This window comes from Bos indicus, chromosome 8 (assembly GCF_029378745.1).
Source record: "Bos indicus isolate NIAB-ARS_2022 breed Sahiwal x Tharparkar chromosome 8, NIAB-ARS_B.indTharparkar_mat_pri_1.0, whole genome shotgun sequence".
NCBI classification, from domain to species: domain Eukaryota; kingdom Metazoa; phylum Chordata; class Mammalia; order Artiodactyla; family Bovidae; genus Bos; species Bos indicus.
In genome coordinates, this window is record NC_091767.1 from 91,061,879 (window position 1) to 91,074,551 (window position 12,673).

General features: G+C 38.9%; 1 protein-coding gene across 5 annotated transcripts; it reads left to right on the forward strand.

Annotated features, from left to right (window-relative positions):
• The first annotated feature begins 44 nt into the window (after window positions 1-44).
• ZNF189 (zinc finger protein 189) lies at window positions 45-11,679 on the forward strand. 5 transcript variants are annotated; one of them, XM_019966653.2, is made up of 3 exons: window positions 45-364; window positions 1,015-1,141; window positions 8,968-11,679. In XM_019966653.2, exons 1-3 carry the CDS (start codon window positions 332-334, stop codon window positions 10,686-10,688), a joined length of 1,881 nt encoding a protein of 626 aa, XP_019822212.1. In that variant the 5' UTR covers window positions 45-331; the 3' UTR covers window positions 10,689-11,679. The 5 variants fall into 5 exon arrangements, with proteins under 5 accessions (XP_019822212.1, XP_070651307.1, XP_019822213.1 ...); XM_070795206.1 differs by having other exon boundaries at window positions 46-364; window positions 1,060-1,141; XM_019966654.2 differs by having other exon boundaries at window positions 47-364; window positions 1,057-1,141.
• The last annotated feature ends 994 nt before the right edge of the window (window positions 11,680-12,673 follow it).

Consider the following 12,673-nt stretch of genomic DNA (forward strand, 5'->3'; position numbering starts at 1 on the left):
TCCCGGGAAGGTTCCCGGTGACGCCTTCTGGTCCGGGGGCGGGCGGTCACAGAGCAGGGTTCCTGAAAGCAGCAGGAACTGGCAACCGGGAGGAGGCTCTAGCGAGGCCTGGAAGGCTGCACAGCTAGGCAGGGGGGTGCGGGGTGGGGGCGGCCAAGTAGCGCTTCTGACAGGCTGCTGGGGTCGTGACCGCTCGGGGCAGGACCTGGCCAGATCCAGCCTAGAGGCCTCACTTTCTTCGGGCCTAATATTCAGCGGCCGGGTAGGCCTTGCCAGGGCCTCCTTTTCGTGCGGCCACCCGGGATTCCTGCCCTGATTTTCTGTCTAAGAGATGGCCTCGCCGAGTCCCCCGCCACAGCCAAAGGTAAGTCGCCCCTCGGAGTATTCCTGTTCTCTCGCCTTTACCTAGCTCGCTAGGCCGCGCCACCGCCCCCACCCCCCTTTTCGGGTCTTTAGGGCCAGCGCGGTGCAATGAAGTACCCCCTAATGTACTGGGGAGCCCTTCGCGATCACACTGCCCAGTGGCTCCTTTTTTCAAGAGCGACTTGATAAATCTAAAGAAAATTAGTAATGCTCCAAACTAGCGTTTTCATTTATGAGTTCTTCCAGGTGAGGTTATTCTACACCTGCCCCATGCCTGGATCCAAAGTAGACGCTTAGAAAAATTAACATAATTGAGTTGAAAAGGGTCGTAATTGAGTTGGAACGGGATGAGGAGGTGCAGGAAACTTGGGAAGGCCTCAGTGCAGCTTACTAAAAGTAAATTATTAGGGCATACTGGGTAAACCTTATCCATAAGCTCCTCACTACAGAGGACAGAGATCCAGCTGTGTTTTCCTCTAATTTGAGGTGTCCGAATTCTGTCTGTTCCCAGAATTGAGTCTCATTTGTAACTCTTAGTTATCATGTTCCTCCTAGCCTACTCGGCCCTGATAAGTGGTTGTTTCTGCTACTTTCAGCGGTAGAATTGTCCTTGAGACAACAAAACTGACTACAGAAATCATACTATTTCAGGGCTTGCTGACATTTGAGGATGTGGCTGTGTTTTTTACCCAGGAGGAGTGGGATTATCTGGATCCAGCTCAGAGAAGCCTGTATAAAGATGTCATGATGGAGAATTATGGAAACCTGGTCTCACTGGGTAAGAATCTGCTGTTTCTTGGATCAAAATAGCTAAGAAACTGTAAGAAAGCAGAACACATGAACTAGTACCATACCAAACGGCTTTGTTCCAAGGCTGCAATTCAGACCTTTCAGCCATGAATTGTTTCCATGGCTCTCATCCCTACCATCCTTACAGTGACCAAAATACAAGCTTTTCTGGCTTCCATCCTCTTAATCTCATTCCCATATTGCTCTGTACTTTGCCTCCTAGCTCATCTTCCCACTGCTTTCCTCCCACCCCTTTTCACTCTGCCTTCTGGAGCCCCTGTTTCTCTTCACATGGTGTTCCCTACCCCTCCTGGCCTTAACTGAAACCTGGCACTTTCCCAAGGACACTACTTCTCTGGCAGGGGCGGCTTATTCTCCCACATCCTCTTCCTTCCTCATCTTTTGTCTCAGGGCTGAAAGGGAAAAATAATTGTTCTAACTTTTTCAGTACTGTTCCCAAAGCATTAGTTTTCTACCTTCAAACGTAATTTCTCTTTTGAGGTCTCAGCTGTCTTGCTCTATCCTCTTAATTTCTTTTCACTATCATCTGTCAATTTATTTATTTATTTTTTTTTTTTTTTGGTGTCTCACACATAGATTTTGTCACATTTCGGAATCTTCTCTCTGTTAACCCACACCATCATGCAGTCATTCCTTCTGTCTCACTATATCTTCAAGGACCCTGCTTTTCCATTCTTATTAAGCACCTCACATCAATGATCACACCCTCAATTTTGTTATAACAGGCAAATTTTAAACCCCAATATCTTGTATTTTGTCTAATAACCTTAGTCTTTCTCAGGTAGTAGATGTTTATTGACTATAACTAAACAAGTCAACAAAACAGACAGGATCTCTGCCCATGTGGAGCTTACTATAACTTCCTACCTGTCTACCTTTTCTCCTTTCCTACTGAACCTGTTTATTCTTAATCTTTCCTTTTCCTTGACTTCCTTTTTTCCTCCCAGGCTCTTAGTTCCCTCCTGCTTCACCTTCTCATCTAACCATAGCTGCTGCTGCTGCTAAGTCGCTTCAGTCATGTCCGACTCTGTGCAACCCCATAGATGGCAGCCCACCAGGCTCCCCTATCCCTGGGATTCTCCAGGCAAGAATACTGGAGTGGGTTGCCATTCCCCCCTCCAGTGCATGAAAGTGAAAAGTGAAAGTGAAGTCACTCAGTCATGTCTGATTCCTAGCGACCCCATGGACTTCAGCCTACCAGGCTCCTCCATCCATGGGATTTTCCAGGCAAGAGTACTGGAGTGGGTTGCCATTGCCATCTCTGCTAACCCATAGATCTATATATAAAATGATCACCAGCATGCTGTCTTGCCACTTTGTCATTATGTTCTACCCATTCTGCAAACTTGAAGTCCTGTACTGGTTATAAAATCTGCCTTTTTCTCTTACCTGATTTGCTGAACACAGCAAGAGAAGTTCTGTAACTGAAAGAATTGATGCCCTGCATATATACAGGTGGTTTCCTTCTAGATATAAAAACCCAGTGGTTTTATCAGCAAATTTTTTTATAATTGATTTGCTCCTACCCCTGCTTCTTTTAGTGACTGTTTCAGAAACTTTGAGTTTTCCTTGGGTTCATCACTCAGTGGTGGACCTCACCTTCTGTTTCACAGAGAAGATAGAGACCACCACACATGAACTCTCAAGTTTTCTACCCCTCATTGCACACATAAGGTTGCACATTCTCCAAGAATGTATCAGTCTTCCCCCGCCACCCCCCACCCGTGTAATTTGATGATAGGTATGTTCATGGCGCCAGAGCTCTCCTTTGAGCCACAGTCTTTCTTGCTGCTCCTGTAACCTACTACTTATTTGCTTCACAGCCAGATTTTTGTAAGAGTGGTTAATGTGTATTCTCTACTTCTTTACTTCCCGTTATCTCTAAGCCTCTTTTTGTACCTCTGCCACTTACCTTCAGTTGTTTAACATTCGTCAGTAATGACCCAGTTGTCAAATACAGTAGATTCTTTTGGGACTTCCATTTCTTTATAGATATTTGAAACTCTTTATTGCTTCCTTCTATTTCTTTGCATTCTCAGACTTTCTCTCAGTCTATAAACCTACCTTGGCAGATCTTAGTTACACTCAGGTAATCAAGTATGTCATGATAAGTCTCAAATCTTTATCTCTACTTAAGTAGAGAGAAAATATGGAGCCTAGCTGCCTAAATAAAAATCCCAATTCCACTACTTATAAGACTTGTGACCATGGGTGAATTACTTAACCTTTCTGTGCCTGTTTTCTTTTTTTATATAAAAATGGAAATAATAATAATCCTAATCTTAGGATTATTGTGAGCATTAACTCAGTTAATATATGTAAAGCATTTAGGACACTGACAGACACGTATTAAGTACAATGTATAAATGTCAATTGTTACCTTCATCATCATTGTCATTATCTTCTCTGTTGAACTCCAACTTCTTAGTCATCTCCTTTTGAAGACCACATAAGTAACTCACATCTGGCAGATCTCAAATTATCTACCAAGATATAAGGGCCTCCTCTTCAGAATTCAGTACTCCATTCTCTGTGCTGTCTTTTATACACTTCCATTGTTGAATTTATTATAGTGTACCATAATTATTATGTTATATCTCTATGCAGACTGATCTTCAAGAGGATAGTAACTGTATTCTTTCATTTGATTTCTCCAGCAGTTAGCACAGAGCCAGGCATATTATATGCTTCTTAAATATTTGGGTGACTGAGTGAGTATACTTAAGACTCAGTATCTTTTGACAAGATTATTGCACTAGCTTGTAATCTAGCCCCTTGCCTCCAGTCTCCCTTTCTTCTAATATATTCTCTTTATTGCTACCAAACTGATTTTGTGTTAGTTAACTGCTTACAACTTCTGGTGATTTCTGACACCTTAAAGGATTAAAAAACAAAAAAAAATCTTAATTTCTTGTCCTGTATACTGGAACCACCTTATATAGCTCCTGTGTAGCTTTCTAGCCTCATCTGTTGTTTTCAGCATACGACTTCATTCTCCAGCCACATCAGATGCTAGGTTTTTTTTTCCATTATGCTATGGTATCTCTGAGTCACTGACAGCTTTTTCCACCCATATAGTGTCCTGGTTGATAATATCAGGTGAATGCCCAGCCTTGCCTGTGCCTAGTATTGTAAAATAGCAGTGAGCCCATCTGTGATCTGCGTTCAGGCTCTCTTCTTTATTGTAGCTGAAATGCAGCTTTTCATGAGTTATTATTTTTTCCTCCACAATCTTTTCATCTTCCTGTATAAATTCTGTATCTACCCCCTTGATTTGTGCTCCCTTGATGAGAGATTATGGTTACTCAACTATTCAGTGTAGTGTTTTCTGGCATTTCATCCTGTTACTCTACTTAACACAGCTTGTCTAGCTTGGTAATTTTGCCTCTTCAGTCATACCTATCCTTTCCATGCTGATTTTTCTTTAAAACCTGCAATAACTACATTGATGACAGCTTGATCTCTCACTTCTTGACCTTTCAGTTCTTTCAATTAATGTAGACTTCTTCAGTTTTGATAACTTCTCTCCAGACTGCTAGAGCCAGATTGGACCTTAGTCTCTTTCCAAATATTTATTCAACTGCTCATTCATTCAATAAATAAATATAAAGCATTGTGGTTGGCCTAAAAATGCAAGTCCTTCCCCATTCTCTTATTGTTTTGTTTTGTTTTTTTCCTAGAAAACTGAGAGAACTGCACTTTGAGGCACCTGTTTACTCTAGAAAAATTAGCTATGACCAGAGGATGGGAACATACAGTACAAGCATGGCAGGTACCTCAGAAGGTGGTTACAGCTACCAAGCCCAGGTCTAATGGCTAGTCATTTCCAGGCTGCTCTGTTTGGCAGCCTAGATTCACTTGTTTTACATGTCTCTCTATTTGACCTATTTGTTTTCATGCTAGTGCCTCTGTGTTTTATTTACTTTAGCAATATATTATATTTCATGTCTGGTAAGATAAAGTCACTCTTACATTCTCTTTGAGGTTATACAGTTGACCCTTGAACAATATGGGTTTGAAATGTGAGAGTCCGCTTGTTTGTGAATTTTTTTCACTAAATATGTACTACAGTACTATACAATCTGCAATTGACTGAATCTGTAGGTACAGAACCATGGATATAGAGGGCCAACTTTAAAGTTATATGTACATCTTCAACAGAGTGGAGGATCAGTGCCCCTAACCTTCATGTTGTTCAAGGGTCAGTTGTACTTAACTAGTTTTCTGCATTCTTCCAGTTGAAATTTAGATTCATTGGGGTTTTTTAATTGGTTCATGGGATTTTGGATTGAATAGTTGTTAGTTGGTTTGGGAAGAAGTAAAAGCCTTGTAATATTGACTCTCTTTGGCAATTGGTTGATTCTAGTTAACTGTCTTATGTCCTTCAGAAAAATTGTATGGATTCTTTTATGGATCTTGCATTTCTTGTTAGATATATTCCTAGGCCTTATGGTTTTTAATATGAAGAGCATATTTCTTTTCCTATAATATTTATTAACTAGTTATTCTTGGTAGTAAGAACCAGTATTTGTTCTATATCTTAGTCCTTTCATAGCTATTATATTTCATTTAATTCTTTTAGGAATTTTGGGTAGGTGGTCATTGTTGTTCAGTTGCTAAGTTGTGTCTGACTCTGCAACCCTGTGGACTGCAGCATGCCAGGCTTCCCTGTCCTTCACTGTCTCCCAGAATTTGCTCAGATTCATGTCCATTGAGTTGGTGATGTCATCTAACCATTTCGTCCTCTGCCACCCATTTTCTCAGAATTCTCCACTGTGACTTGTCTGTCTTGGGTGGCACTGCATGGCATAGCTCAGAGATGCACTGAGTTATGCAAACCCCTTTGCCACGACATAGCTGCATGAAAGGGAGGCAGTCATATCATCTGCAAATAATGTAATTTTGTATTACTGCTTTGAGTAAAACCCTGGAACAATATCCACTGAGTAAATGTTATGAAAAGACATTAACACAAAGTCTCAGAAAGAACTTGTAATCCAATGGAAAATACAAACTGAAGTACAGTGTAATAATAGCTATAATGCAGTTATAGACAAAGGATGGTCATCAAAAACAGAACTCTTAAATCATCTAGTGGATTAAGTGAAGGAACTTTATAGAGGAACTATTGCATTGCATTGAATCTTAAAAAGAAATTAAGAGATTCTCAAGTAAACAATGCCAGTGGATATTTCATAAATATGAGATATGCAAAGAAATACCATAAATGACTAAAGCATAAGCAATTTACACACTTAAAGTGTGAGAGCATGGGAAGGAGAGTGAGTTGAAGCTTAGAGACCTCAAGAAGTACTGATACCATAATGTAGAGAGATTTGGTTTGATTTTAGAGATAATAGGATCTGTAGGTAGTGACATGATTAGAATTCCATTTCATGAAAATCTCTTCTGGATTCAATGAAATAGATAAAGACCAGAGCCAAAGATTATTAGTTGGCTTTTGCAGTAATCTATGGAAAACAGGGCAAATGCTAAAGAGTAGAATCATTGATTTTGGTGATTGATTAATAGTAAGAAAAAGGGAGAGATCTAGAATGATTTCCTGCTGTGGGACTGTAGGCTGAACAGGGCAAATGCTAAAGAGTAGAATCATTGATTTTGGTGATTGATTAATAGTAAGAAAAAGGGAGAGATCTAGAATGATTTCCTGCTGTGGGACTGTAGGCTGATGGACAGTTAATGCTTCTGAAAGGAACATGATTAAAGGTGGAGATGGACATGACAAGTGATGATGGTAATGTTATTTGTGAGACCTTTTTGAGACAGCTTAGTGGCAACATTCAGAGAGTGTGTGTATATAGAGCATGATGAGGATATAAACATGGATAGTAATATCTTTAAACAATTGTGGAGAAGAGAAATGCATGAGGGAAATGTATTAGAAAAGGCCAAATAAGAAGTATGAAGAGAACTAGAATACAATAGCATAGAAACCAAAAACAGTGTAAAGGAAGGGAGTAGTCAAGAATATCACATGCTGCATGTGAAATAAGGACTAATAAATGTCCGTTGCATTTGTTACTTGAAAGTCATTGGTGATTTAATGAGAACTTTCTCTAGATACTAGAAACAGAAACCAGATTTTATAGTAGATTATCAAGTAGATTGAATGGGAAGAGATTGAGTGTGGAAAACATAGTTAGAAAATGGAGAGGTAACAGTGTTAAGATTTTTTTTTCAAAGCTTGGATTTCATCTAGAAAAGGATTTCAGGTTCAAGATAAAGTTGGATATATTTTGTATTTTGGTAAGGTGTACACGACTGAGCGACTGAACTGAACTGAACTGAAGAAGGTGTATGTAGAATTCTATGGAGAATACAGATTGAAGAAAGAGGAAGAAATGGTAATAATTGAACAAGTGCCCAGAGGCAAGTGGGATTGAGAGAGTAGATGACTTAGCCTTGGATAAGAATGGGATATATCTTCATGTAGCAGTGCAGGTAATTTTAGGTACGAGACAGATTGATGAGGCAGTTCTCATCCTTTTTCTTTGAGTGAAAGAAAAGACTGTCTACTGAAAATGAATTTGAGAGGCAGTACTGTAAGTAGCCTTAAGTAAAAATAAAGTTTCTTAGGGAAATAACAGAAGAGGGGTTTTTTTTGGAATAAAATAACGACTGGTTTGAAGTAAGTAAAAAGAAAATTCAAAGATGACTCCACAGTTAGAAGATTATAAAATTGAAAGAAAAAAGGAGGTATAAAAAAGGAGAAATTGTTAGGGTCAAATAAGAGTTTAGTGGTGATTGAATCTTCTCATGGAGTTATCCACCAGGCAGCAAGAGATAGAAAATCAGGAAAGAAGTCAGAGGCAGACTTAAGTGTCCCATATGCTGCTCTGTTTTATTATAGACCATTATGTTATCTTTTTTCCAATGCATGCAAGATTATCATTTCTTGGATGTCATGCAGACTCCCAGTTGGAAATGAATAGTTCCAACGTGGGTCTTATATCTTTAGAGGAATGAGACTCATCTATACTTGAAGAATGTGGTATCTGTGGTAGGTGAAGTCATGAACTACCACAGGCTATTCTTTTTCCTAGTTTCTTCCATTAGCTCTAAACCTGTTCTTTTTTTCCTGCTTTTCTATATAATAGAATCCATATCACTTCAACTCAGTTTTTTAAAGCCATTTATCTCCATATAGGAACTATTTTACTTAGTATTTTCTTTGTCATATTCTACTCTTTCCCTATTTGTACTTATCATCTATTCCACTTGTTAAGAGGCTTCTTGCCTTATCTCTAAATTCTAATTCATTATATTAATACAGTGCCTGGAATGCTTTTATTTGCAATAAATTCTTGGTAATGAATGAATTGTTGTTTCCTCTGGTTTTTGTCTGTTTTCCTTCTCAGCATCATTTTATGTGTTCTTTTCTGTCAGTTATTTGGCTTATTCACATTACAGTAATGCTACTTCATCCTAAGTTTTTCTGAACCTACTGTTTTCTTTCCACATTGTCCTTTCTTTCCTGATAGCTAGTTTGTCCTACTATTACTTATTTTATTTCTTTGTTACCCTTTCTTTAAGGAAAACATTTCATTTTATCAGAAAACTAGTACTAAATAATATTTATATAGCTTGTACTGTTTGCCAGGTAGTTTTAAATGCTTTATGTATTTGAACTAATGTAATCATCACAAGGGTGCTGTGATACAGTGAACTACATTTTATGCACATAGTAGATTATTTTAATTATCTTATTTTTATGACAGTTTCTCCTTGCTGGCAAAGAACTAGGCTGACATTGCTGTTTTCCATTTATTCCAGATGTTTTAAACAGAGATAAGGATGAGGAGCCAACTGTGAAACAAGAAATTGAGGAAATTGAGGAAGAAATGGAACCACAGGGTATAATAGTTACAAGAATCAAAAGTGAAATTGACCAGGATCCCATGCATAGAGAAACCTTTGAACTTGTTGGTAGGTTAGATAAACAAAGAGGAATCTTCTTATGGGAAATACCAAGGGAATCTTTGACCCAGGAACAAAGAATGTTCAGAGGAAACACTAACATTATCCGTAAGAGACCAAATTCAGAAGAGAAATGTCATAAATGTGAAGAATGTGGAAAGGGTTTTGTCCGCAAGGCTCATTTCATTCAACATCAAAGGGTCCATACTGGAGAGAAACCTTTCCAATGTAATGAATGTGGGAAAAGTTTTAGTCGCAGTTCATTTGTTATTGAACATCAGAGAATTCACACCGGGGAAAGGCCCTATGAGTGTAATTATTGCGGAAAAACCTTTAGTGTGAGCTCAACCCTTATTAGACATCAGAGAATCCACACTGGAGAGAGACCCTATCAGTGTAATCACTGTAAACAGAGCTTCAGCCAGCGAAGAAGCCTTGTTAAACATCAGAGGATTCACACAGGTGAGAAACCCCATAAATGTAGTGACTGTGGGAAAGCTTTCAGTTGGAAGTCACACCTGATTGAACATCAGAGAACACACACTGGTGAGAAACCCTATCACTGTACCAAATGTAAGAAAAGCTTTAGTAGAAATTCGTTACTTGTTGAACATCAGAGAATTCACACTGGGGAAAGACCCCATAAATGTGGTGAATGTGGGAAGGCCTTTAGATTAAGTACATATCTTATACAACACCAAAAAATCCACACTGGTGAGAAACCTTTTCTTTGTATTGAATGTGGAAAAAGCTTCAGTCGGAGCTCATTCCTTATTGAACATCAGAGGATCCATACAGGTGAAAGACCTTATCAGTGCAAAGAGTGTGGGAAAAGCTTCAGTCAACTTTGCAACCTTACTCGTCATCAGAGAATTCACACAGGGGACAAACCCCATAAATGTGAGGAATGTGGAAAAGCCTTTAGTAGAAGCTCAGGTCTTATTCAGCACCAGAGAATCCACACCAGAGAGAAGACTTATTCATACAATGAAACCAAGGAAAGTTTTGACCCAAATGGAGGTCTTGTTATACAACAGGAAGTCTACCCTAAGGAAAAATCTTATAAATGTGATGAATGTGGGAAAACTTTCAGTGTCAGTGCTCATCTTGTGCAACATCAAAGAATCCACACTGGTGAAAAACCCTACCTATGTACTGTATGTGGGAAAAGCTTCAGTCGGAGCTCGTTTCTTATTGAACACCAGAGAATCCACACTGGTGAGAGACCCTATCTTTGCAGACAGTGTGGCAAAAGTTTTAGTCAACTTTGTAATCTTATTCGACATCAGGGCGTTCACACAGGTAATAAACCCCATAAATGTGATGAATGTGGGAAGGCCTTTAGCCGGAACTCCGGCCTGATTCAGCATCAGAGAATACATACAGGAGAAAAACCTTATAAGTGTGAGAAGTGCGACAAAAGTTTTAGTCAGCAGCGCAGCCTTGTCAACCATCAGAAAATCCATGCAGAGGTGAAAATTCAAGAAACCCATGAATGTGATGCTTGTGGTGAAGCCTTCAATTGCCGCATTTCTCTTATTCAGCATCAAAAATTGCATGCTACATGGATGCAGTAATGTGGAGAAATATTTAAGTTCAGTTTGACTTGAGACCAGGTACCCAAGTGCAGTTTCAGTATGGCTCAGTGTGAGTCACTCTTGGTGATCAAAGCAGATTCTCTTTGGCCTCAGGCACATGGTTTCTAAAGATTCTGTGAATAGTGGGCAGTGCCCACATGCAGTTGAAGACTTCACTACTCTTCATTTTGATCAGAGAAAGACTCAGTAATTTAAGCATCTTTTTTTTTTCCCCAGATCTCTCAGTGGAGAGGTTAAACCCAAGTTCAGAGCACTTAATTATAATTAATAAAAGGGAGAAGAACAAAGTTGCATATGCCTAGGGGAGCTGGAAGCAGCTGATGTTAGAAAACTTAGTCCTCTGGCACCGAAATATATGGTGGTTCTTTGAGTTCCACAATATGTTTGGCTGTGTGTGCCAAAGTTCAGTAGTTAAGCATATGTTTTATGTTTTCAAGGAAACAAAGCCCCCGTTTTTTTTTAAGAACTGACATCCAAAGCTGTTCTTGTTGAAGCCAGTTTGGCATGTGGCTTAAAGGCAGTTCAATGCCATGTGGTTCCCAGATCTGTGAAATGAGTGGACCATTAATTTTACATGTAAAGATTATGTAACAAACCTAGCAAAGGTGTTACCAAGGAATCTTTGGTAGTGCCTTTTTTCCCCTAAGATGGGCCCAAAAAGGTGGAGGAAGACACTGTTCTTTGTGTGCACTCCATTCTGTGAAAGATATTTGTAGTCCTAGACAGACTAAATCTTATTCCTCTACTACCAGTAGCATGTGAAAGTGTAAATATTTTGATTACTGAGAGTTGGAAATAAAAAGACCTGGAGTCTACGCTAGGAGACAGATATTTTGGTATGCCTTGGTTTTTATGGTAACTAGACTTTGCATGCAATCTTTATTTCTGGTTCTAGGGCTTCCCTTAGTTAATGGTTATTATAAACCTATTAATTCATTTGTTCTAGTCATTAAATCTGTTTTGTTTTTTGCTTTGTGTAAGAGTTTATTTATTACTCCATTGTAAAATCTACCCTGTCAAATGCATTACTGCATTTAAAAATTAGAATCAAGAATTTAAATTGCTCTGATTTGTTCTACATCTGACTAGTTACCTTTTCTGGGATAGTTCAATTGAGGTTAAGTCTTTCATTCCTAATTCCAAATCACCAGCACACTCTTATTCTAGATTTCTTAATAGTTTAAGCAAAAGACCTCACTTTCTCCTGTAACCTAGATATTCTACTTTTTCTGCACCAGTAGTTCCCTAGCCCAGGTTCACAACTAATAATGAGGGTCTTAGACCTGTTCTCTGTTTTGAAAACCTAGTGCAAAGTGTATTTTTGCAGCATGCACACTAAACATTTTCTCTGCTCTTTGCTGAAGTTGCATTGTTTCATGTATGGTTATCTAGCTGAGCAGAAGTTCTGGCTGTTGACTTCACTTTAATTCCGGGCCATGGTAGTATGAGGTGTTCCCACCATAATTTTTAACATACTTGAATGTGAATCTTGCATCTTAGATCCAAATTCCAGTAACAATGAAATGGTTCTTATGTGTTCAGTTCATTGGCTACAAAAAAGCATAGCCAGCAAGGTTTTTGTTTTTGTTTTTAAGCAAGTCCACTGTAGTATACACTGCTTTTTTCCAAGAAAATGATAGAAATAGGCAGGGGTTTTAGAGAGGGATATGAAGTTCGTAGAAGACCAGGAAGGAGAAAGTTGAATCTTTCAGGAGGAAATGACGCCTAAGATGAGACAATCGAGTACTAGAAAAGATGAATATTGTCTGAAGACAGAATTGTGAGAGGATCTGGTAGGTTCAGAGTGAACTCGCAATAGGAATGTGACGAGGCAAGACTGCCCATAAACAAGCGTCATGTTTAAGAGATAGGACTTGATTTCTGCCTAAAATCCCATGGTAATATTTTCCTTCTATTTATGATATGTTGAGTAAGGACACATTTTAAGAATACTGTTCAGTTTT